Below are 25,205 nucleotides of genomic sequence, written 5' to 3' on the forward strand. Positions count from 1 at the left end.
TCTCCTCTGTACTCTTTCCAGCGCTTCCACATCCTTCTTATAGTGAGGTGACCAGAACTGCACACAATATTCCAAATGTGGTCTCACCAAGGTCCTGTACAGTTGCAGCATAACCCCACGGCTCTTAAACTCCAACCCCCTGTTAATAAAAGCTAACACACTATAGGCCTTCTTCACAGCTCTATCCACTTGACTGGCAACCTTCAGAGATCTGTGGATATGGACCCCAAGATCTCTCTGTTCCTCCACAGTCTTCAGAACCCTACCTTTGACCCTGTAATCCACATTTAAATTAGTCCTACCAAAATGAATCACCTCACATTTATCAGGGTTAAACTCCATTTGCCATTTTTCAGCCCAGCTTTGCATCCTATCTATGTCTCTTTGCAGTCTACAACAGCCCTCCACCTCATCCACTACTCCACCAATCTTGGTGTCATCAGCAAATTTACTGATCCACCCTTCAGCCCCCTCCTCTAAGTCATTAATAAAAATCACAAAGAGCAGAGGACCAAGCACTGATCCCTGTGGCACTCCGCTAGCAACCTGCCTCCAATCCGAAAATTTTCCATCCACCACCACCCTCTGTCTTCGATCAGATAGCCAGTTACCTATCCAATCGGCCAACTTTCCCTTTATCCCACACCTCCTCACTTTCATCATAAGCCGACCATGAGGGACCTTATCAAATGCCTTACTAAAATCCATGTATATGACATCAACTGCCCTACCTTCATCAACACACTTAGTTACCTCCTCAAAAAATTCAATCAAATTTGTGAGGCACGACTTGCCCTTCACGAATCCGTGCTGACTATCCCGGATTAATCCGCATCTTTCTAAATGGTCGTAAATCCCATCCCTAAGGACCTTTTCCATCAATTTACCAACCACCGAAGTAAGACTAACCGGTCTATAATTACCAGGGTCATTTCTATTCCCTTTCTTAAACAGAGGAACAACATTCGCCACTCTCCAGTCCTCTGGCACCATCCCCGTGGACAGTGAGGACCCAAAGATCAAAGCCAAAGGCTCTGCAATCTCATCCCTTCCCTCCCAAAGAATCCTAGGATATATTTCATCAGGCCCAGGGGACTTATCGACCTTCAGTTTATTCAAAACTGCCAGTACATCCTCCCTCCGAACAACAATTTCCTCTAGCCTATTAGCCTGTAACACCTCCTCTTCCTCAAAAACATGGCCCCTCTCCTTGGTGAACACTGAAGAAAAGTGTTCATTCATCACCTCGCCTATCTCTACTGACTCCATACACAAGTTCCCACTACTGTCCTTGACCGGCCCTAACCTCACCCTTGTCATTCTTTTATTCCTCACCTAAGAGTAAAAAGCCTTGGGGTTTTCCTTGATCCGACCCGCCAAGGACTTCTCATGTCCCCTCCTAGCTCTCCTAAGCCCCTTTTTCAGCTCATTCCTTGCTAACCCTCAATCGAGCCATCTGAACCTTGTTTCCTCATCCCTACATAAGCTTCCCTCTTTTTCACAAGACATTCCACCTCTTTTGTGAACCATGGTTCCCTCACTCGGCCATTTCCTCTCTGCCTGACAGGGACATACCTATCAAGGACACCCAGTATTTGTTCCTTGAAAATGTTCCACTTTTCATTAGTGCCTTTCTCTGACAGTTTCTGTTCCCATCTTATGCCCCCTAATTCTTGCCTAATCGCATCATAATTACCCCCCCCCCCAATTGTAAACCTTGCCCTGCCGTACGGCCCTATCCCTCTCCATTGCAATAACAAAGTCAGGGGGATTAGTAGGCTAAAAAGGTGAGGTTACAGGGATAGGGTGGGATTGTTGTTGGTGCAGACTCGATGGATGAAATGGCCTCTTTCTGCACTGTGGGGGTCCTATGAAATGCCTTTGCTCCATATTTCTTACATAACCAAGTTGGCACAGTGGTTAGCACTGCTGCCTCACAGCGCCAGGGACCCAGGTTCGATTGCCGGCTTGGGTCACTGTCTGTGCAGAATCTGCACATTCTCCACATGTCTGCGTGGGTTTCCTCTGGGTGCTCTGGTTTCCTCCCACAGTCGGAAAGATGTGCTGGTTAGGTTCATTGGCCATCTTAAATTCTCCCTCCGTGTACCCGAACAGGTGCTGGAGTGTGGTGACTAGGGGATTTTCACAGTAACCTCATTGCATTGTTAATGTAAGCCTACTTGTTACACTAATAAATAAACTTTAAATCTTAATTTTGCCATTTCCAATTGTCCCAGCAATCAATCTTTTGTCCTTATGGTAACTGAGTAAATCTTTTTTTTGTAAGAATCTGTGTAACTTGATTTTGATTTTGTGACCAAGATATTTTTCTAGTCACTCAAGCCTGGGTTCTAGACTGAATGAAATACCGAACCACCCAATCCACTCTCCTGCTTTAAACATTCATGTCTTTCCAGGTTTATTCTCTGATGTTTCTGAAACTGAAAAGATGGCACAGGAAGTGCAGAGTTCGGATGGCGTATACTTTGTCCCATCATTCAGTGGATTACAGGTAAATGTCCACAACAGATATATTGTACCCGCCCCCCCCTCCCCCCCCGCTGCAGCAATTCCAAAATGTTTCTGATTAAAGTACTGGACGATTTAACACCTCTTGTGTGAGTATGGCACTTGTAATCTTTTAAAAATCTAATGACCGGGAACCTTGCAAACATGAATTTTTTGCATGATGGGCATGTGCAATTGGCAGGCCTGGAAGCGGGCACGAAAAGCGGTTCCAGCCTGGAGTGGCCCTGGAACGTGGATTTCATGCTGACTGGCCAATTGCAGGCAACCAGCTACTGAGTTCTTCAGCACTGCAGGCTGAGATTCACCCGCCCGTTCGCAACATCAAGCAATACCTATTGATGTTTACTAAGAATCCTTGTGATCACAGCCAGTAACTACAATACCTGGCACTGCTTGCTTGCAGCAGTGCGCATAAATGTACAACCAGGTTAGCAGTTTAATACCCAGGCCTAAAACTACCAGTAAGCAATGTTATGGGAGCTCTGCTATTAGAGAATTTTAGCACTTTGAGGGAATCAGTAACTTTGCACCATGCAAACCAGGCATTTTATTTGCCTCCTTTCTTATCATGGAATATAGTTAGCACTTCTGCCTGGTAGCCAGACTAAAGCCATGAACCCACCTTGTGGTACATGTCCAGAAGATGCTAGCATGTAGTTATTACTTCCCCATCAACCGTGGCTTGGATGTTTTGCTCGATGAGTAGCCTGTTGACCCTCATGATGGAAGTTTTTGTATGAATCATGGTTACTTGGGCATGGAGGAGCAAATGGTGTATGTCCACCATTTTGAGGGGGGTGGGGGGAGAAAATTGTTACTAATTCTTTTGAAGCCATATGTCAACTGTTTCTTTATTTCCTTTCACATAAGGATATAAGAACTAGGAACAGGAGTAGGCCGTCTGGCACCTTGAGCCTGCTCCGCCATTCAATAAGATCATGGCTGATCTTTTTGTGGACTCAGCTCCACCTCCCGCCCACTCACCATAACCTTAATTCCTTTACTGTTCAAAAGTTTATCTATCCTTGCCTTAAAAACATTCAATGAGGTAGCCTCAATTGCTTCACTGGGCAGGCCATTCCACAGATTCACAACCCTTTGTGTGAAGACGTTCTTCCTCAACTCAGTCCTAAATCTGCTTCCTCTTATTTTGAGGCTATGCCCCCTAGTTCTAGTTTCATCCGCCAGTGGAAACAACTTCCCTGCTTCTATCTTATCTATTCCCTTCATAATGTTTCTATAAGATCTCCCCTCATTCTTCTGAATTCCAATGAGTATAGCCCTAGTCTACTCGGTCTCTCCTCCATAAGCCAACCCTCAACTCTGGAATCAACTTAGTCAATCTCTTCTGCGCCCCCTCCAGTGCCAGTATATCCTTTCTCAAGTAAGGAGACCAAAACTGTACACAGTACTCCAGGTTTGGCCTCACCAGCACCTTTTACAGCTGCAACATAACCTCGTTTTTAAACTCCATCCCTCTAGCAATGAAGGACAAAATTCCATTTGCCGTCTTAATTACCTGCTGCACCTGCAAACCAACTCCTTGTGATTCTTGCCCAGGTCCCTGTGCACAGCAGCATGCTGCAATTTTTTACCATTTAAATAATAGTCCATTTGGCTGTTGTTCCTACCAAAATGGATTACCTCACATTTACCAACATTTTGGAAGGAAGGGTGATTCTCAATTGTTTTGTACACTAACAACAGTCCCTTTAAGAGCTGATGTGACTCTATAGTAACAATTCTAAATTGTTGCTTCTGTTTTAATGTTTGCTCATGAGGACATAGTACTCCAAACTGTTTGGCATCTCTAATTTGTTAATAAAACGAGACACCCACTGGAATCTTGTTCATGCACCTGATTGTGGCTTCGTGCTGGCCTGATGGACAGTAAGGCAGCGAATAATTTGAGTCTGAGCCAGAAATTTCCCTGAATGACTTCATTTATTGTAGATTTACTTTTATTATGAAAAAATACCCACTTCACTGAGTTACTTCATCAATGGTCTTCCCTCCATTATAAGGTCTGAAGTGGAGATGTTCGCTGATGATTGCACAATGTTCATAGTGAATCATAGAATCCCTGCAGTGCAGAAGGAGGTAATTCAGCCCATCGAGTCTGCACCGACCACAATCCCACCCAGGCCCTATTCCCCTAACCTCTCATATTTACCCTGGCACTAAGGGACAATTTAGCATGGCCAATCAACTTAACCCGCACATCTTTGGACTGTGGGAGGAAACCGGTGTACCCAAAGGAAACCCACGCAGACATGGGGAGAATGTGCAAACTCCACACAGATAATGACCCGAGGCTGGAATTGAACCCAAGTCAAGACCTGGGAAGAGAGGGATGATCCTGTCAACAGCCTATACATTTTATTTAAAATAATTAGTGTCTGGGGTGGAAATTTAAGAATTAGGCTTGCTTGTATCCTCCAATTGCTACATTCAAGAAATTCAGTTTGCCCTGGCTAAGCTGTATCTGGTGTTCAATTTATAAAGGGAGAAAAATGCAGCATTGAAGAATCATTAATTTACTAAATATGGTCATCTTGTTAAATAGCTAGTGTTTCTTAGCAATGGTAAATTTAATTCTTGGTGGCATAATAAAGCTGGTTAACTTGTTTGATCTGCATTTTTGAGTTGCAAAAGATGAGAATAAGAAAAGTCGCAGAAGATTTTTTTTCCCCCAGTGGTGAAGAATTTCAATGACAGCCGTATATTAAATAGTACCATCATGTTGTGGGTGCCTACAGACAGAATTTTGTTTCATTTCAGCAGCCCTTTAGGAAAGAAAATCTGCCATCCTTCCTTGCTCGGTCTGGCCTATATGTGACACCAGAGCCAGAGCAATGTGGTTGACTCTCCACTGCCCTCTGAGCAAGGGCAACTAGGGATGGGCAATAAATGCTGGCCATGTCCCATGAATGAATTTTTAAAAAAAGTTATTCAGTTGTCCCAATTTCCTATTTTTGCATCTGATGTGAAGTTGAAATCAATATCATCTGTTAACTGAGTTTGTAACCTAAAATAACGGTAATTTAGGCAAGAATATTCTATTGTTTTAAGCCATTTAGTGCTTTAAATTTTAACTCATTTTTTAACTCTATTTGATATTAGTTGTACTGAGTTTATGTAATTCCATAGGTTTGTCGGTTAAAGTGCTAGCTTCGTTGCATGTCTACCGGACCCAGTTTCCAACTTTTCCTTTACTCCTCCTCTAACTCTCTTGCTTTGCAAGAAGTGAGTCTAAAAGTGCCGAGAGCCCTCTGTTCAACAAATGACTATTTGTGATGCATGAGCATAGACATCATCTGTTTGATATTTGGGGCACAACAGCCATCTGGTTTGATGTATGCATGTCAGCAGAGGAACTAGATATTGAACAGGAATAAAAACCCTACTCTATTCTCCTTGCCTTTCCCTTGCTAGCATGTGAATATTGAGCCTGCTTTCCTGGCTGAGCTTGACACAGACTGTTGTCAAATTCAAGGCCTACCTTGCATCGTGTGACTCAGAGTGCCCCATCTTGTAACGTATTTACCCGCTAATTTAATGTAGAGCATTGCAGTTTATACTGTCACTGAAACGTGTAATTCACACAACTAGCTTTGAACTGGTTGCCGAGAGCTATTTAATTTGTGGATTGCGTATAAATTAAATCGCCTTAAATCTCTTGAGACACCATGTACATAAGAATGCATAATATTTTAAACTGACCCACCCTGTAAGTTCCAGAAATGACAACTTTCACAAAAAAGACATAATTTTCCTCCTTTCTTTTACGCTGCCTCTCACTGTCCTCTGTAAGTCATGTTTTTTTTAAATTCGATAACCCAAGATACTTTATGTATGCCGTGTGGAACTATATACTGCTGTTAACAAAATGAAAATGTTTTCTTTTTGGTTAGGCTCCACTAAATGATCCTAACGCTTGTGCGTCATTTATGGGACTGAAACCTTCAACGACCAAAATTCATCTAATACGAGCAATACTGGAATCTATAGCCTTCAGGTGTGTGGACAAAAAACAATATATTTTTGTTTGTTTGGATTTTTCTTTTAGTTTATTAGTGTCACAAGTAGGCTTACATTAACACTGCAGTGATGTTACTGTGAAAATCCCCTCGTCGCCACACTCCGGCGCCTGCTCAGGTACACTGAGGGAGAATTTAGCATGACCAATGCACCTAACCAGCACGTCTTTCAAACTGTGGGAGGAAACCGGAGGAAACCCACGCGGACGCTGGGAGAATGCGCAGACTCCGCACAGACAGTGACTCAAACCGGGAATCAAAGAACAAAGAAAATTACAGCACAAGAACAGGCCCTTTGGCCCTCCAAGCCTGCACCGACCATGCTGCCCGACTGAACTAAAACCCCCACCCCTTCTGGGAACCGTATCCCGTATTTGTCCAGACGCCCCTTTAAAACTCGCTATCGTATCTGCTTCCATTACCTCCCCCGGCAGTGAACCTGGGTCCCTGGTGCTATGAGGCAGTAGTGCTAACCATTGTGTTATAATATGCACTTGAATGAGGGAAATCACACTAATTCCTTATCCAGCCCACCTGCTCCACCACCTTCCGTCGGGAAAAAGTTACATAAGGGCTGAGGTCACGTACCTACCGACTCAAGAACAGCTTCTTCCCTGCTGCCTTCAGACTTTTGAATGGACCTACCTTATATTAAGCTGATCCTTCTCAACACCCTAGCTATGACTGTAACACTACATTCTGCACCATCTCCTTTCCCCCTCCCCCATGTACTCTGAAGTGTATGCTTTGTCTGGCTGTGCTTTGTCTACCACTTTTTGCTGTATAACCAATACATGTGACAATTCAAATATACTTAGCCTAGTGTGTATATTAATGGAATTTAGAGGAAGTGTTAGACCTGTACAAATTATTCACTGAAAGGGAGAGTGTAGTTGGAAATTTACTTGCGTTTTGAATAAATCTTCCAGTTATTTTTTTCCCATGCTGCTTGGTTTTTACACATTCTCAGTTACGGGCGTGCTCAAGTATCATGGCTGGCTGATGACTGTAATTTCCAAGCTTAAGAACTGTAAGCTTGAACCCACCTTCTGTGGCTACAATATTGCCAGTTATGAAGCATTGTGTTGCGGTGAACTACATGTCTGGGAAGAGAAACACTTGGCAAAGCATGTGCAGTCCAATAGCATCAGTGATATGGACGGTACGGTAGCACAGTGGTTAGCACTGCTGCTTCACAGCTCCAGGGACCTGGGTTCAATTCCCAGCTTGGGTCACTGTCTGTGTGGAGCTTGCACATTCTCCTCGTGTCTGCGTGGGTTTCCTCCGGGTGCTCCGGTTTCCTCCCACAGTCCAAAGATGTGCAGGTTAGGTTGATTGGCCATGCTAAAATTGCCCCTTAGAGTCCTGAGATGTGTAGGTTAGAGGGATTAGTGGGTAAAATATGTAGGGATATGGGGATGGGGCCTGGGTGGGATTGTGGTCGGTGCAGACTCGATGGGCCGAAGGGCCTCTTTCTGCACTGTAGGGTATCTATCTATGATTGTTATGGCTGGTTCCTGCGGTTCTGACAGCTGTACTTTTCTGAACAAGGATTGTGAAGTGCGTTCAAAGAGCAAGAAGACAGGAAAAATAATAAAATCTTAGCACTAGCACTGTGGAAGCACATAATGCAAAGTTAAAATCAGTGCTCTTCAGTAAGATTACCATGACTCCTACTCCGTTGTGTTGGTTTCCTGTGCATTCTACTCATTGAACTCTGCCGCTAGACAGAGTGACGCATCTTCCTCCCACAGAATCCTCAGGGGAGGTTGGCAATCATGGGGGTGAACTCGTGTCGCCCACTTTGTAGATCTTTTTCCACATTTGGGGTTTCTGCATAACTTCTCAATGATTTTGCCGAATTCATTCAAGCAAACCTTGTCCTCCGCAATCTTTCTTTTCTTTTTCTGTGACTTTTCTTTGTAGACTTCTTCATTTGAAAGCCCCCACCACCATGCACCAGCACCCTCCCTCCCCATCCTATTCCGCTTGTAGTTATTTGATTTATTATTGTCACATCTATTAGTATGAGTGAAAAGTATTGTTTCTTGCGTGCTATGCAGACGAAGCATACTGTTCATAGAGAAGGAAACGAGAGGGTGCAGAATGTAGTGTTACAGTCATAGCTAGGGTGTAGAGAAAGAGTTTAAAAGAGTTAGAATAAAGTTTTAGAAGCATAGAAATAGGGGAAAAAAATAGAATTAGAAGGTACACTGGGCACAGCTTGTGAGAAGTTGCCTCGCTCCGGCGCCATCTTGAGGGGGGGGGGAATCTGTTCACTGAATTTAATATTGTCCTCTCCAACTATCACATGATAGCAATTTTATAGATCACAATGGCACAGTGGTTAGCACTGCTACCTTACATGCCAAGGACCTGGATTCAATTACCGCCTTGGGTGACTGTCTATGTGGATATTCTCCCCATGCTCCAGTTTCCTTCCACACTCCAAAGATGTGCAGGTTAGGTTGGCCATGCTAAATTGCCCCTTGGTGTCAGGGGATTAGCAGGGTAACTATGTGGGGTTACGGGGATAGGGCCTGGGTGGGAGTGTGGTCGGTGCAGGCTTGATTGGCCTCCTTCTGCACTGTAGGGTTTCTATGAACAGCTGATGGCATTGTGGAGATATGAAACATAAAAGGTTCAGCAAAAATGAAGAGTGGAATAGAAACCAATCCAACTGTTCGCCAATTATTAGCACTAACCGCATTAGTCAATACTGGCCTTTAAATCACATGAAATTGAATCTACTGCTTTTAATATGTGTTGTTGATAACTCTCATGAATGTGCATTCTGCCTCTTGAGAGCAAAATTCATCTGAATTCCAAAACAAAATCCACAAATTTGCAACATTTGTACCTGACCATTAAAGTGTATGGAATTCTCTCTCTCTATCTTGTATTTAAATAGTATGTTTGACCATTTATTTTTTGTTTCATTTAGAAACAAACAACTGTATGATGCAATGCTGAGAGAAGTCCAAATTCCGATTACCAGCATCAGGTATGTGCTACTGAAGGTCAGGACATTATGCATGATCGAAATGCTACATTTTATAATTAACCAATGAAAATTTGCAGATAGCAATGGTGGGGGGAATTTACAGTATAATAAAATGATGCTGGGAAAACTCAGCAAGTCTTGCAGCATCTGAGGGTGGCACAGTGGTTAGCACTGCTGTCTCACAGCGCTAGAGACCCGGGTTCAATTCCGGCCTCTGGTCACTGTCTATGTGCAGTCTGCACGTTCTCCCCATGTCTGCGTGGGTTTGCTCCCACACTCCAAAGATGTGCGGGTTGGGTTGATTGGCCATGCTAAATTGACCCTAGTGTCAGGGGGATTGGCAGGGTAAATGTGAGGGGTTACGGGAATAGGGCCTGGGTGGGATTGTGGTCGGTGCAGATTCGATGGACCGAATGGCCGCCTCCTGCACTGTAGGGATTCTATGATCTGTGGAGCCAAAAAACAGTGTTGGTGCTTCAAGAGTCCATATGACCCTTCCTCAGAAAAATTCCAGCTTTTGCTTTTAAAATGTTGAATAGGTTGTTTCTTTTTGCTGGTGGTGAGCTGAATTTTTCCTGAGAAAAGATGGATTCTGTTGCTTGTTTATGTCCTTGGGTGCTGATGAACTATTTTTTGTTTTGTCGTGTGCAGGGCAGATGGAGGTATATGCAACAATCAGTTTGTCATGCAGCTTACCACAGATCTCCTTATCCATGATATTGAGAAGCCTAAACGTGTGGATATGTCCAGTCTAGGGGCAGCCTTTTTAGCTGGCCTTGCGATTGGTATGTCAGAATAATGAACTTTTTCAATATACTATTTTGTTATATAAATTTTTGTCAATTATCTTCAGAAATTGAACTTTTATTTGTAGAATGGCCTTCTGTTGTCCGTTCCTAACATGTCAACAAAGTTTGACTGGCATATTTGACTATTAAAGAAATTCCTTAATTGACATTCAAGTGAATAAGTATCTTGTCAAGCCCCTTACAAAATGTTTCCCTGCCTCCCCCTCTCCTCTATATTATTAATCTATTGACTTTCTTCAGCATCATTGTATCCTTCCTAAGTCATGTACCAATCTCTTACTAAGTCAATAGCCTGGCACATTTTTTTTTCCAGATCTCTATCAACATAAATCTAGACTGAATGTGCATGAGAATCATTTTAACCTAATTCCTTTCCTATTTCTATAATAATGCTTTTAATCCTTACTCCTATATTTACCTCCTTGATGAGACAAGAATCATGGACACAAATTAATCTCGTAAATAAAATAAGAGCAAAATAATGAGATCTGATACAAAAACAAAGTACTGGAAAATCTCAGCCAGCCTGGCAGCATCTATGCCAAAACAGCTAATGTTTTAAGTCCAATATGATTCTTCTTCAGAGCTCCAGTTCTGAAGAAGAGTCAGACAGGACACACAACATTAACTATATCGCTTACCACTCTGGGTTGAAAGCTTTGACGATCCTTGTACTGTTGTTTAAAAACACACTGGGTGCGATCTTACCATTGCGCCCCACCGGCCGATGGGTGAGGAGAGCCAGTATGATTGCGAGAGAGCGGAGAAATCAGGTTCGCAATCAGTCCCGACCGGGGATGGGGGAGGAGAGGAGACCGGTTTTGGCATGGAGGCTGGCTACAGCTGAGACAGGTTTCTATGCTCTGAGCACAGAAATCTGCACATGCACAATTGCGCCCTCTGCTGCTATCAGCCGGCTTACGTGCAATTTTTAGGTCCTGGGGAGAAACTGCTTTGTCAAGATTTTTTTTGCCTAAGTCAGGTAAGATTCGATTTTTAAGTCGCCCAAAAAAGGTGTGAATTTCTCCTGTTTTCACGTTCGTTTTTCACTGAGAATTTTTTTTGGTGAGATCACCCCCACAGATTTTTGTATGTGTTAATACAGAGAAAAAAAAAGTGTTCAATTTTGTTACAGGGTACTGGGGCAATAGGGAAGAATTGAAGACCATTCGATCTGTGGAAAAAATATTCAAACCACAAGCTGTATTACATCACTATAAACCAACCATCGAGAACTGGGAAATGGCTGTACAACGATCCATGCATTGGTACGATAAAATGAAACAGGAGTGAATTTTTACTTGAATAAAATATGGCACTGACAAGGTTTCTTCTATAAATGTTCCAAATGTACATGTTTGTAATTGACTCCCTCAGATAGGTTTAAATAATTTATCTGAACGGAGAACATTGAATACTGTGAGTCCAGTTTCATTTTTGTAACACACTCGGCTGTGGAAACATTCCCTGGTATAAACCATTAGTGCCTGCAACAATATGCACATCGAATTAACGGAGATTTCAAGATCATCTAAATTTTCGAATCCCTCCTGGCGCTATTTGTCATCGCAGGCTAGCTGGCAGCTAAATGGCTGTCAAAAAAGATGGAGTCCAAATAAGTGATGGTTGAGCAGGAGTGCTTGGCATTGCTGATCTTCGAAGTTGGGTGCACCACCACTGGGCATGAAGGCTGCTTTGGTCACTGACTTCTGGTACAGAAGTGTGTTCTGAAAGCATTCGATTTTCAACTTGCAACAGGGAATGAAACTGGCATTGCAGAATGGCCGCAGAATTAGGAAACCACCCAATTCTAATTTCCATCGAAATCAATGGAGAGGAAAAGTGTGAGGGTTTCTATAATCGATGACCAATTCATTGCAACTAAGACTACACTTCACAAGTAGTTGAGTTGCAGGAAGATGAGTTGTAGCGTCCTGATATGGCGGAAGGCACTATATAAATAAAGTCTTTTTTTTCTTGTTGGGCAATGTCCGATTTCTACCTCCTAAATATTTTAATCTGGAATAAATTAACTATGTGCTTTATTATTGCTATCTGAACTATAAAATCTCTGCAGAATGGCAGTTTACGAATTACCGATGTGTGCCTTATTAGACTTTTTATTATAGTTGCTTGCATAGAGATGCAAGCTTAGCTTCCATTCAAATTGTTAACTCTAGATGAAACTGAACAAAGAAAAGTATTATGAACGTTTAGAAAATTGTTTTCCCATCGTTTCAATGTAGTCCTTGAGAAAATATTGAAGATACTTGATTTTATTTTAATTGTTCGTGTTACAAATGTCAAATTGTAAACTGGTTAAGTCATCTTCAAAACAGCTGAACTCTAGTGACTTTTGAGGCAGACATTGTAATGGGCTTAAGTTATTACAGAGCTCCATTTTATAGCTTAATTCTCTGGGAGTTATGAAACTTGTTTGAAACAATGACTTAGCCATTTCCTCTTGTTCCTGTTACACCAAGCTTTTTCAGTATATGGCCAGTACCTCTCAGTAAGGTGGCTTTCAGTTCAGTTCTAGTCAGTACATTCCAGTTAAACATGTGCTGCCTCTCCACTGTGGTTCTGTATATAGGTTCCAGTAATATGTTATGTGTGGCAGCACAGTAGTAACCTGCTGCATCATAGAATGATAGGATGTGGACTTCCAATTTTATTCCCATTGTGCGTGATTGTTGATCACATCCATTCTATCGGGTGATGCTCAGTGTAACCTAAGTGATTCCTGCTCAAACAGAAGACCAGAGGACATTCATTCTGCTCTTGTGCAACTGTGAGCAACCTGTTCAAAAAGACCATCAGAGGCCTGTAAACAACTTGCCTAATTAGCCTTTGTTGGCTAGAAAATGTCTTTATTTTTCTTCTTGGGGCCTCTCTGCACCACGAGTTTTAAGAAGTAGAAAGCATAATTCCAATGACTTAAACTAAAAGTGAAATGTGTTTGTCTGAGTTGATGTGTAAAGGTAAAAATAAACAGTTCTAACTACAATAATGGTGTTCTCTCGCTCAGGTCTTTTTATTGAAGTTTTTCTGCTCTGAAACTGCTAATTAGATATAGGAATGCAAAATCAGATGACCAGGAATTGATACCAACAGCACACAGTTTCCATTCAAGACATTATTCTATAGAAAATAAGATCCAAAATAAATGCAGCAAAGCAGCTTTCTAATTTTTTAAAAATGTAATGGATGCAGTAGGAGTAAAAGAGATACTATCTCCAGCTCATTAGATTTTGATTCTTTTAAAAAAGTTATACCAGTATTTTATCAGTATGTTAATTTGAAACGAATGTGTCCTTGTTCAATTGCACATCTAATTCACACACGGAACTTTTCCAGTTTCAGAAACTGAATCCATCAGGGCAGCTCGGTGGTTAGCACTGCAGCCTCACAGCTCCAGGGACCTGGGTTTGATTCCCGGCTTGGAGTCACTGTCTGTGTGGATTTTGCATGTTCTCCCTTTGCCTGCGTGGGTTTCCTCCAGGTGCTCCGGTTTCCTCCCACAGTCAGAAAGATGTGTGGGTTATAGGTGCATTGGCCATGCTAAGTTGCCCCTTAGTGTCCCAGGATGCTTAGGTTAGGGGGATTAGCAGGGTAAATATGTGGGGTTACGGGAATAGGGCCTGGGTGGGATTGTTGTCAGTGCATGCTCGATGGGCCAAATGGCCTCCTTCTGCACTGTAGGGTTTCTAACTTGTGATCAGTTGATTTCCTAAAAATGAGCTATGGAGCTAACCGTGTGGATTTGACTATTTTTAATTTAAATTCAAGCACATCATTTATTGGGATCCACCAAGAGCCACTTTCAAAAGCCTATGCAATCTAATCCGTGGACTTTTTTTCTTCCTCAAACAAGAATGCTGTTTCCTACAACAATTGTTTAATAGAGAAATAATTCTATCTGCCCGGCTATTGTTGTTTAATAGGCATTAATGTGTAAATAAAAGGTGGTGTTGGATATTTTCAAGAATTATTAAAAGATGAAAATACTGTATGAATGTTGTGTATCTGTCATTTTGTCCTAAGAATTTGAAGTTTGTAATTAACATTTTTTGTGGGCAGGTAAAAGATCAGGATTGACAACAATTAATTACTATATTAGTAAACTAGAGAAGTTCTTGCATTAGAATCTAGTCACTGAAACCGATTGCATTCTGCGGCACCTGCTAAGGATCAGAGAAACTCTCTCAATGGTTTGGAGCTGGCAAAATGACGATGATACTTCTGGTGGTAATTAAAAAAAGTTGGTGTGAGAATTTCATTTTCAGGTATGTTTGTTTTTACTTTTTTGGGGAACTTTTTTTTGTAAAAAAAATTAGAGAATGGGTGGGAATTCCCACCCATTCAAACTCCATGTACATAAAGGATTCCACGATCCTCAAGGGCTAAAGGGCCACATTGTCCCTTTTAAGAAAACTGCCTGCTGTCAGTTGTTTTCCCCATTCTGTTATAATTGAGGATGTGAGAGTAGTTGTCTCTTTGGTTCTCATCTACAGTAAACTTCCTTTTGCTTTGAACAAAAGAATTGCAGTTGATCAGTATTAATTTCACAGTCCCAGAGTTCATAGAGAAGTTTTTTTTTCAAGCTTCTGGTTTGTTTTATAGTTTTATCTGCAAAATTCTTGCATCGTACTTTACTCACCAATTTTGAGCAGATGCCCACTGATTTTATTTACTATATATGTAGAATCAGAGCACAGAGGGAGGCTGTTTATCTCACTGGTTTTTGGAAAGAGCTATTTAATTATTTCCACTCCTCCACTTAACCCTCTAAATGCCTTCTTTTCAAGTACGTTTCCCTTTTAAATATAATTCCATATTTATGATTTTCATGTCCTTTCATGGGATGTTATTGGCACTGGTAAGACCAGCATTTGTTGCTCATCCCTACTTGCCCTTGGGGAGGTGGTGGTGAGCCACCATCTTGAACCACTGCAGTCCCTCTGCTGTAGGTACACCTTCTGGTGTTATTGAATCTCAGATTTTCAGATGGCACATTCCAGCATTCAGTCCCTCCAACACCAACACACAGTGGCGGATGTGCCAAGGATGCACTGCAGCTACTTAACAAGGTTCATAGAATCCACACAGTGCAGAAGAATGCAGTTCGGCCCATCAAGTCTGCACCGATCACAATCCCACCCAAGCCCTATTCCCATAACCCCACATTTTTACCCTGCTAATCCCCTGACACCAGGGTCAATTTAGCATAGCCAATCAACCTAAGCCACACATCTCTGGCTCCTTTGACAGCACCTTCCAAACCAGTGGCCTCTACCACCCAGAAGGACAACAGAACAACACGATTTTCAAATTTCCCTCCAAGCCGCATACAATACTGACTTAGAAATATACAACCGTTCCTTCATTATTGCTGGGTCAAAATCCTGGAACTCCCTCCCTGACAGCATTGTGGGTGTCTCTACACCACATGGACTGCAACAGTTCACGAAGGCAGCTCACCACCACCATCTCAAGGGCAACTAGAGATGGGCAGTAAATGCTGGTCTAGCCAGCGATGCTCACATCCCATGAATAAATGAAAATGATCATAACTTGCTGTTCAATATCATTTAATACCAGGATGTATATGTCCCAATAATTGCTACATAACTTGGCTTGAGTTTTCCATCCCATAAGTGTGTGCATTTTGACTGCCACCGTGGACCTGAGCCCGTCACTTCTGCTTCCATTTTGGTTTCTTCCCCTTTTTGTATCTTTCCTTAACTCTCTTACGATATTATTAAACTAGAAGGATTGCAGAAAAGATTTGCGAGGATGCTACCGGGACTTGATGGTTTGAGTTATAAGGAGAGGCTGGATTGACTGGGACTTTTTTCCCGAGAGTGTAGGAGGCTTAGGGGTGATCTTAAAGGTTTATATAATAATGAGGGGCATAGATGTGGTAGATAGTCAACATCTTTTCCCAAAAGGTAGGGGAGTCTAAGACTAGAGGGCATAGGTTTAAGGTGAGAGGGGAGAGATACAAAAAGATCCAGAGGGGCAATTCTTTCACTCCGAGGGAGTGAGTGTCTGAAACGAGCTGCTAGAGGCAGTAGTAGAAGCAGGTACAATTTTGTCTTTAAAAAGGATTTAGACAGTTACATGGGTAAGATGTGGGCAATTAGGAATGACAATGGTAAAAACAGGACGGCATAGACAAGTAGGGTCGAAGGGCCTGTTTCCATACTGTAAACCTCTATGACCCCTCTCTTCTGCCATCATTTATTTCTTCCTTCCAAATCCTTACTTCAATGCTTAGTACTTTGTGACTTTCCTACGTTTCTGCTGCCTTCCCAGGTTAGCTGTCTCTCTAAAGGGCCAATCAATGCATTTGCCACTTCATGCTTATGAGCAGCAACACATCTTTCCCCATCCTACTCACCCAGTGACCTACCCACGCAATGCGCTCACTGGGGATAACCTTGAATATCTCCTTTCTGTTCAATTCACTGACCCTATGGACTCTGCTTGTGGTTCATCATTCTTCTCTGCATCTGCCTCCAGAATGCCTGATAGTTTGTGAACAAGGCCCTTGCCATCCAGGAGTTCATTGTGGATAATTACATTGATATTATGGCCTTTGGTGGAAATGACTGAGGGGTGACAACACTGAGAAAAGCTCTGATGAAGGGTCATCTAGACTCAACGTTGACTCTATTCTCTCTCCAATAATGCTGTCAGACCTGCTGTGATTTTCCAGCATTTTCAAACATAATGTTTAATAAGGCCATACATCTTTGGGGGTCTTTTTTTGGTGGCCCATTTTTCAACAACCCCCCCCTTAGAAAAACACTGTCCCAGGTTATAGCAATTTGCAGAGTGGCCTCAATTTGTCAAAGGTTTTCTCAGGTTTATCCCATTTGTTATGAACAATCAATTTTATCTCCAGGATTTTGCTGCTGTACCAATGTCGATTATGCTTTGCCATGTTCCTGCCCTCTCCCCCCTTCACAAATTGTCTCCATGTCGTTATATTTCTTCCCTTTAATGTAAACAATTCCTTTAATGCAAACAATTGGGCGTGTTTTGAAACCGTAAAATCCCGCCCGAGGTCAATGGACCTTCCCATGCTCCGTCCCTTGCCTGCTCCAATTCCTGTGACGGTTGGGGCGGTAAGATTCCATCCTGTATCTGATTCTGTTTCCATTTTTGTTCTCGTACTTGGTGCGGTATCTGACCCCAGTACATCCCAACTATATAGTAGCAATTCCAATGCCCTGATAGTGGCTGGACACGCACACTTGTGTGCACCTATATTTACCCCTTATTTTAATATTTGAACTTTAACTGTTCAGGACTATGACTTGAACAGTTCCAAGTACATTTGCCTTGACTTTATTCATAGTTATATTCATAGTTGTGTGACTGAATCTATTGTCTTTTTCGCAGAATGTGCAGTATGCGGATTCTGTGTCCCATCCCTACCCCAGCTCTACTTGAATCCCCGCTTTATTTGGCTGGTTGCATTTGCTTTAGCTGTTCACATCTCAGACTTCAATCCTACCCCTATATTCCCCATCCCCTTTGTGTTGTGCCCAGGCTTGTTCCCTTCACCCTGCATTGCTCCCTTTGCCCTGGCCTGCTCCCTTTTGCCTAAGACTGCTTCTTTTGTTCTGCATTCCTCCCTTTAGCCTGCATTCCTCCCTCTACTCCTGCAATGCTCTAGCTATGACTGTAATCCTACATTCTGCACCCTCTCCTTTCCTTCTCTATGTACTGTATGCTTTGTCTGTATAGCGCGCAAGAAACAATACCTTTCACTATATACTAATACATATGACAATAATAAATCAAATAGAAACATTCATCACAATCCTGGCTGATCCTCCAGCTCAATAGCCTAATTCTTGCCCTCCATGACTCCCTTCACTCCACTCTGCTCCCTTTGCCTTGCATTGCCCCCTATACCCTACAATTCTCCCTCTGCTCTACATTACCCTCTGCCCCACTCCCTCTCCCCCTGCCCTGCACCCGGCGCCAGCGTGCGCTGTTTATATCCAATTGTTTACATCGCAGGGCCGCCAGTGACCAATGGGAGGGCAGCTCTGAGGCGCCAATGGCCGGGGAGCGGCTGAGACAATGGGAGTGGGTGCGCACGGCGCAGTGTTGTCACACTGAGAGGGACTCTCCTGGAGGCTGTCGCACTGAGAGAGGCTCTCCTAGAGATTTCACACTGAGAGGGGCTCTCCTGGACGCCGTCAAACTGAGAGGGAGTCTCCTGCTGTCACACTGAAAGGGGTTCCCCTGGAGATGTCACACTGCGAGGGACTGTCCTGGAGATTTCACACAGAGGGGCCCTCCTGGGGATTTCACACTGAGAGGGACTCTCCTGGAGATTTCACAATGAGAGGGGCCCTCCTGGGGATTTCACACTGAGAGGGGCCCTCCTGGAGATTTCACAATGAGAGGGGCCCTCCTGGGGATTTCACACTGAGAGGGACTCTTCTGGAGATTTCACAATGGGAGGGACTCTCCTGGAGATTTCACACTGAGAGGGACTCTCCTGGAGATTTCACACTGAGAGGGACTCTCCTGGAGATTTCACACAGAGGGACTCTCCTGGAGATTTCACACTGAGAGGGACTCTCCTGGAGATTTCACAATGGGAGGGACTCTCCTGGAGATTTCACACAGAGGGACTCTCCTGGAGATTTCACACTGAGAGGGACTCTCCTGGAGATTTCACACTGGGAGGGACTCTCCTGGAGATTTCACAATGGGAGGGACTCTCCTGGAGATTTCACACTGAGAGGGACTCTCTTGAAGATTTCACACTGAGAGGAGCTTTCCTGGATGCTGTCGCACAGAGAGGGATTCTCCTGGATGCTGTCGCACAGAGAGGGACTCTCCTGGATGCTGTCGCACAGAGAGGGACTCTCCTGGATGCTGTCGCACAGAGAGGGACTCTCCTGGATGCTGTCGCACAGAGAGGGACTCTCCTGGATGCTGTCGCACAGAGAGGGACTCTCCTGGATGCTGTCGCACAGAGAGGGACTCTCCTGGATGCTGTCGCACAGAGAGGGACTCTCCTGGATGCTGTCGCACAGAGAGGGACTCTCCTGGATGCTGTCGCACAGAGAGGGACTCTGCTGGGGATTTCACACTGAGAGGAGCTTTCCTGAATACTGTCGCACAGAGAGGGACTCTCCTGGATGCTGTCGCGCAGAGAGGGACTCTCCTGGATGCTGTCGCGCAGAGAGGGACTCTCCTGGATGCTGTCGCGCAGAGAGGGACTCTCCTGGATGCTGTCGCGCAGAGAGGGACTCTCCTGGATGCTGTCGCGCAGAGAGGGACTCTCCTGGATGCAGTCGCGCAGAGAGGGACTCTCCTGGATGCTGTCACGCAGAGAGGGACTCTCCTGGATGCTGTCGCACAGAGAGGGACTCTCCTGGATGCTGTCGCGCAGAGAGGGACTCTCCTGGATGCTGTCGCACAGAGAGGGACGCTCCTGGAGATTCCACACTGAGAGGGGCTCTCCTGGACGCTGTCAAACTGAGGGAGTCTCCTGCTGTCACACTGAAAGGGGTTCCCCTGGAGATGTCACACTGCGAGGGACTGTCCTGGAGATTTCACACAGAGGGGCCCTCCTGGGGATTTCACACTGAGAGGGACTCTCCTGGGGATTTCACACTGAGAGGGACTCTCCTGGAGATTTCACACTGAGAGGGGCCCTCCTGGAGGCTACCACACTGAGAGAGACTCTCCTGGAGACTGTCACACTGAGAGGGACTCTCCTGGATGCTGTCACACTGAAAGGGACTCTCCTGGAGATGTCACACTGAGAGGGACTCTCCTGGGGATTTCACACTGAGAGGAGCTTTCCTGGATACTGTCGCACAGAGAGGGACTCTCCTGGATACTGTTGCACAGAGAGGGACTCTCCTGGATACTGTTGCACAGAGAGGGACTCTCCTGGATACTGTCGCACAGAGAGGGACTCTCCTGGATACTGTCGCACAGAGAGGGACTCTCCTGGATGCTGTCGCACAGAGAGGGGATCTCCTGAAGACTGTCACACTGAGAGGGACTTTCCTGGAGATTCCACACTGAGACAGACTCTCCTGGAGATTTCACACTGAGAGGGATTCTCCTGGAGACTGTCACACTGAGAGGGATTCTCCTGGAGGCTGTCACACTGAGAGGGACTCTCCTGGAGATTTCACACTGAGAGGGACTCTCCTGGAGATTTCACACTGAGAGGGACTCCCCTGGAGATTTCACACTGAGAGGGGCCCTCCTGGACGCTGTCACACTGAGAGGGACTCTGCTGGAGGCTGTTGCACTGAGAGGGACTCTCCTGGAGACTGTCACACTGAGAGGGACTCTGCTGGAGGCTGTCGCACTGAGAGGGACTCTCCTGGAGACTGTCACACTGAGAGGGACTCTCCTGGAGGCTGTCGCACTGAGAGGGACTCTCCTGGAGATTTCACACTGAGAGGGACTCTCCTGGAGACTGTCACACTGAGAGGGACTCTGCTGGAGGCTGTCGCACTGAGAGGGACTCTCCTGGAGATTTCACACTGAGAGGGACTCTCCTGGAGATTTCACACTGAGAGGGACTCTCCTGGAGACTGTCACGCTGAGAGGGACTCTCCTGGAGACTGTCACGCTGAGAGGGACTCTCCTGGAGACTGTCACGCTGAGAGGGACACTCCTGGAGACTGTCACGCTGAGAGGGACTCTCCTGTTGACTGTCACACTGAGAGGGACTCTGCTGGAGGCTGTCGCACTGAGAGGGACTCTCCTGGAGACTGTCACACTGAGAGGGACTCTCCTGGAGATTTCACACTGAGAGGGACTCTCCTGGAGACTGTCACGCTGAGAGGGACTCTCCTGGAGATTTCACACTGAGAGGGACTCTCCTGGAGACTGTCACGCTGAGAGGGACACTCCTGGAGACTGTCACGCTGAGAGGGACTCTCCTGTTGACTGTCACACTGAGAGGGACTCTGCTGGAGGCTGTCGCACTGAGAGGGACTCTCCTGGAGACTGTCACACTGAGAGGCGGTTTCCTCAGCTTGTGTTTGATTCTCCCTCTCTGCATTTTATTTTGAAGCTGGTGGGAGCTCAGCTGTTCACTCGTGAACCTTTGTGCTGAAGTAACTGGTGAAGAATCGCAAACACTTTATGGAAGGAATTCCCCCTATTCGCTCCCTGCTCAAACACCAAATAATCTGTTTTGTGTTTTAGTTTAATTCACCGAGGTTGGAAATGAGTGCCTTTAAGAAGAAAAGTTTGTTTATTTTTTGACTTCGACGTTTCCTTTTTGTTCTCCACCCCTCCCCCTTGAATCCGGAAAGGCCAGTCAGTCAGTCAGTGAGTGAGTGAGTGAGGAGGAGTGTGTGAGGGCTCCGACCTGTCCTGCCTGAGCGGATCTGACAGAGTGTGTGCCAGCTGACTGCTGCTGACCTCTCGCCGAGTTCCCGGTGCAGCGAAAAAGATGGTGAGTGATTGAAGCACTTTCTCTGAACGGCAGCCGGGGTGGGGTGGACCCAGGCAGATGAGAGAGCAGCCCAGAGGTATTGACACTCTGTCTTTGCAGGGTAGTGCCCTGCAAGAAATGGGAGAAATTATTAATCTGCTTCTTGCTCACATATGTTTGCTACCTTGTCCCCACGAGGGGGGTTGAAGGACAGTGTTGGGCGTGTACATTTGCTACTTTAATCTCGATATTAAATGCACACAAAAGTGCCTGTCTCTCTCTGCCACCCCACCCTAGGTTAATAGTTTTCTAAAAAGTAGTGCATTCCATTTCTTGTATTGCTTTCCTGGGTTGAGATGGTAAAACATTTCAATCAGCTAGTTGCAGAAGTAACTACTGTAACATCCAAATTTAGAACTTTTGTGTGAGATAATTGAGTTATCAGTGTTTTCAAAACGTTTTCTCTCACAGGATGTGCCTTACTAGTTGTGTCAACATTTATTGCCCATCCCTAATTCCCCTTGAGAATGTGATGGCGAGCTGCTATCCATGTGGTGCAGGTACACCCACAGTGCTGTTAGGGAGGGGGGTTCCAGGATTTTTGCCACAGCGATTATAGTCCCCTGCCATGATGGTGTGTAGCTTGGAGGGTAAGTTGTAGCTGGTGGTGTTTCCATGCACTAAGGGGAGGCACTGGCATAGTGGTAATGTCGCTGGACTAGTATCCAGAAACCCACTGTAATGCTCTGGGGACCCCGGTTCAAATCCCACCACGGCAATAAAAATCTGGAATTAAAAGCCTAATGATGACAATGAAGCCATTGTTGCAAAAACCCATCTGGTTCACTCATGTTGTTTAGGAAAGGAAATCTGTCAAACTTACTTGGTCTTTACCTGAATGTGGTTGACTTTTAAATGCCCTGTGAAATGGCTGAGCAAATCACTCTGTTCAAGGGCAATAAATGGTGACCCAGCCAGTGATGTGCACATCCCATGAATGAATAGAAAAAAATAATCTGCTGCCCTAAAAGTTGTGGGTTTGAATTTGGTTGAGCCTAGGGTACTACCCAAAGGAGCTCCTGCAGTGATGATAGACCTCCAATAACCACAACCATCTTCCTTTGTGCTAGGCATGCTTCCAACCAGTGGAGAGGCTTCCCTCTGATTCCCATTGACTCCAGTTTTGCTAAGGTTCCTTGATGCCACACTTGGTCACATGCAGCCCTGATGCCAAGGGCAGTCACTCTCACCTCACCTCTGGAGTTCAGCTCTTTTGACCATGATTGAACCAAGGCTGTAGTGAGGTCAGGAGTAGAGTGTCCCTCTTGTGTTTACGTGTGTGATCTCATTTGCCTAACTTTCTGCCTCGAGTTATACTGCAGCATTGGTGATTTATTTTTAACCAGCAAAACCTTTTCTGCAAAAGTAAATTAAACCAGATGCTGGAAATCTGAAATAAAAAAATAGTAAATACTGCAAATACTCAGCAGGTCCGGCAGCATCTGTGGAGAGTGAGAGAGCGAAAGAGTTGATGTCTCAGATTGATGACCTTTCTCCAATTTGACCTACACTGGAACAAATTTGCATAGATATTAGTGGTGGCAATAATCTTTTGAAATTACACGTTAATATTTCAGTGCAAGCACAGCAGCTCAATGAAATCTGCAGAGCCATACTCAAAGAATTAAACCAGGTGCAATTGCTGCTTCCCCTTCTCTTGAAGACAACTTATTTATGCTGCCAAGGTCCTAAACCTCTTCACCTCGCTACCTCTCCTCTTTTATGATTCTCCCTAAGACCTGTCTCCTGTAGTGTCAGCTGTGGCTGAATGAGTAGCGCACCACACCAAGTCTTGAGTACAAAAATCAAGGCTGACACGCCAGTGCAATACTGAGGGAGTGCTGCACTGCCTTGCCTCTCAGATGAGGCATTGAACTGATGCCCTGTCTGCCTTCTACGGTGGATGTAAAAGATCCCGTGGCAATGTTTTGAAGAAGAGCTGGTGGCTTATTCCTGGGCTAGTATTTGCCCCTCAATCAATACCACAAAAACATTATCTGGTCATTATCACATTGCTGTTTGTGGGAGTTTACTGTGCACAAATTGGTTGCAGGTTTTCCCACATTAGAACAGTGATTACTCTTCAAAAAGCATTTTACTGTTTGTAAAGTGTTTTGAGACATCAGGTGGTTTTGTAAATTGTTGTATATCTTCTTTCTCTTTGAGCAAGGCTTTTTTGTCATCTGTGATATCTCCTTTGGCTTAGTGTTTTTATTGGTATTCCTTTTGGCACATTTTATAAAATATGTTAAACGAGTTAGAAACTGTAGGTCATTTTAAAAAGAATCGTGTGGTGCAAAACCATGCGTAGGACCCTGATTTCCTTTCCTGGTCTGATTTTCTTGTTCTCTTTGCTCAGTGTGTTACGTCCCTTGTAGGGTGTGATTCCATTGATGACGGTTGCCCAATAGATCCCTTATTCATACCTGAAATTTAACCATATGGCCAGGAAGGCTGTGCAACAGCAAACGATACACACACGTCAGATCCCAACTCTGCCTGTTGTCCATTACGTGTACTACCTGTGAATGTCGCTGTGTAATGGCTGGGAAAGGAGAACAACTTTAGGCTCTCTAACCCTTAGGAGAGTTGCCTTGTGTCCTTTTGTAATCGGTTCTCTGGCCTAGATGAGGTCAGGTAATTCAGCATAACTCTGGGATTGAACCTGGGACTGAACATCTCGACCTGCCTCATATCTGAATTACCTCTGATTTCTCTGAGATGGGGATGGTATTGATGGACAATAAAGCTGGAATTCCTTATGTGGGTATAATTGAAACAATTGACTCTTCAGAGTTGTTTATGTGCTGGTTGTCCTACAATAGGACATGGACATTGTTATCTACAATGCTTTACAGCTTTGGATGCTATATTTAAATTCCACTTGATGAGTAACTTCCTGTCCTTAATTTTATTTTAAAGTTGGAACTTGTGCAAAGCATGTACTTAGTAGCATTTGTGTGTGTATCTTCCTAAATGTTTTCCTTAACCAATCTAGCATCCGGCACTAAAATGGTCTCATGAAGATTACCCCTCAAAACATTTGCAAGGGCATGGTAAAATAACCCATTTCTTAAGAAAAAATGAAATAGAACACGCTACCTTTGTCTGGACTTTGAGCCTTCTAGAGTGGCGGGTTCAATAGGGAGAGTGTCATATTGGTACTGTACCAGGTGCTGCTGCCTTGCCAGCAACTCCAGTCAGGAGGTAGGTTGAAATATACAAATATTATTTTTTTTATTCATACATGGGCGTCACTGGCTGGCCAGCATTTATTGCCCTTCCCTAGTTGCCCTTGGAGGGCAGTTGAGAATCAACCA

The 25,205-nt window shown here is 44.4% G+C and overlaps 2 protein-coding genes across 7 annotated transcripts in view; both read left to right on the top strand.

The window, feature by feature from the left end:
- Positions 1–14,393, top strand: part of gk5 (glycerol kinase 5) — a 65,679-nt gene extending 51,286 nt beyond the window's left edge. Inside the window, exons 12-16 of one of the 2 annotated variants that reach the window (XM_078205731.1) lie at positions 2,418–2,512; positions 6,444–6,547; positions 9,514–9,573; positions 10,225–10,358; positions 11,518–14,390. In XM_078205731.1, coding sequence (XP_078061857.1) covers positions 2,418–2,512; positions 6,444–6,547; positions 9,514–9,573; positions 10,225–10,358; positions 11,518–11,675 — 551 coding nt within the window. In that variant the 3' untranslated portion in view covers positions 11,676–14,390. Of the gene's footprint in view, positions 1–2,417; positions 2,513–6,443; positions 6,548–9,513; positions 9,574–10,224; positions 10,359–11,517 lie in introns of both variants that reach the window. The other variant, XM_078205741.1, reaches the window with a different exon arrangement.
- Positions 14,394–21,276: 6,883 nt separating this feature from the next.
- LOC144487666 (transcription factor Dp-2-like) overlaps positions 21,277–25,205 on the top strand; it is a 187,983-nt gene continuing 184,054 nt past the window's right edge. For 2 of the 5 annotated variants that reach the window (XM_078205751.1, XM_078205766.1), the window contains exon 1: positions 21,277–21,846. The gene's annotated coding sequence lies outside the window, so the exon portion shown is untranslated. The remainder of the gene's footprint in view (positions 21,847–25,205) is intronic. The other 3 variants (XM_078205772.1, XM_078205780.1, XM_078205792.1) reach the window with 2 other exon arrangements.

The sequence above is a fragment of the Mustelus asterias genome, chromosome 3, assembly GCF_964213995.1.
Source record: "Mustelus asterias chromosome 3, sMusAst1.hap1.1, whole genome shotgun sequence".
In the NCBI taxonomy this organism is placed as follows: domain Eukaryota; kingdom Metazoa; phylum Chordata; class Chondrichthyes; order Carcharhiniformes; family Triakidae; genus Mustelus; species Mustelus asterias.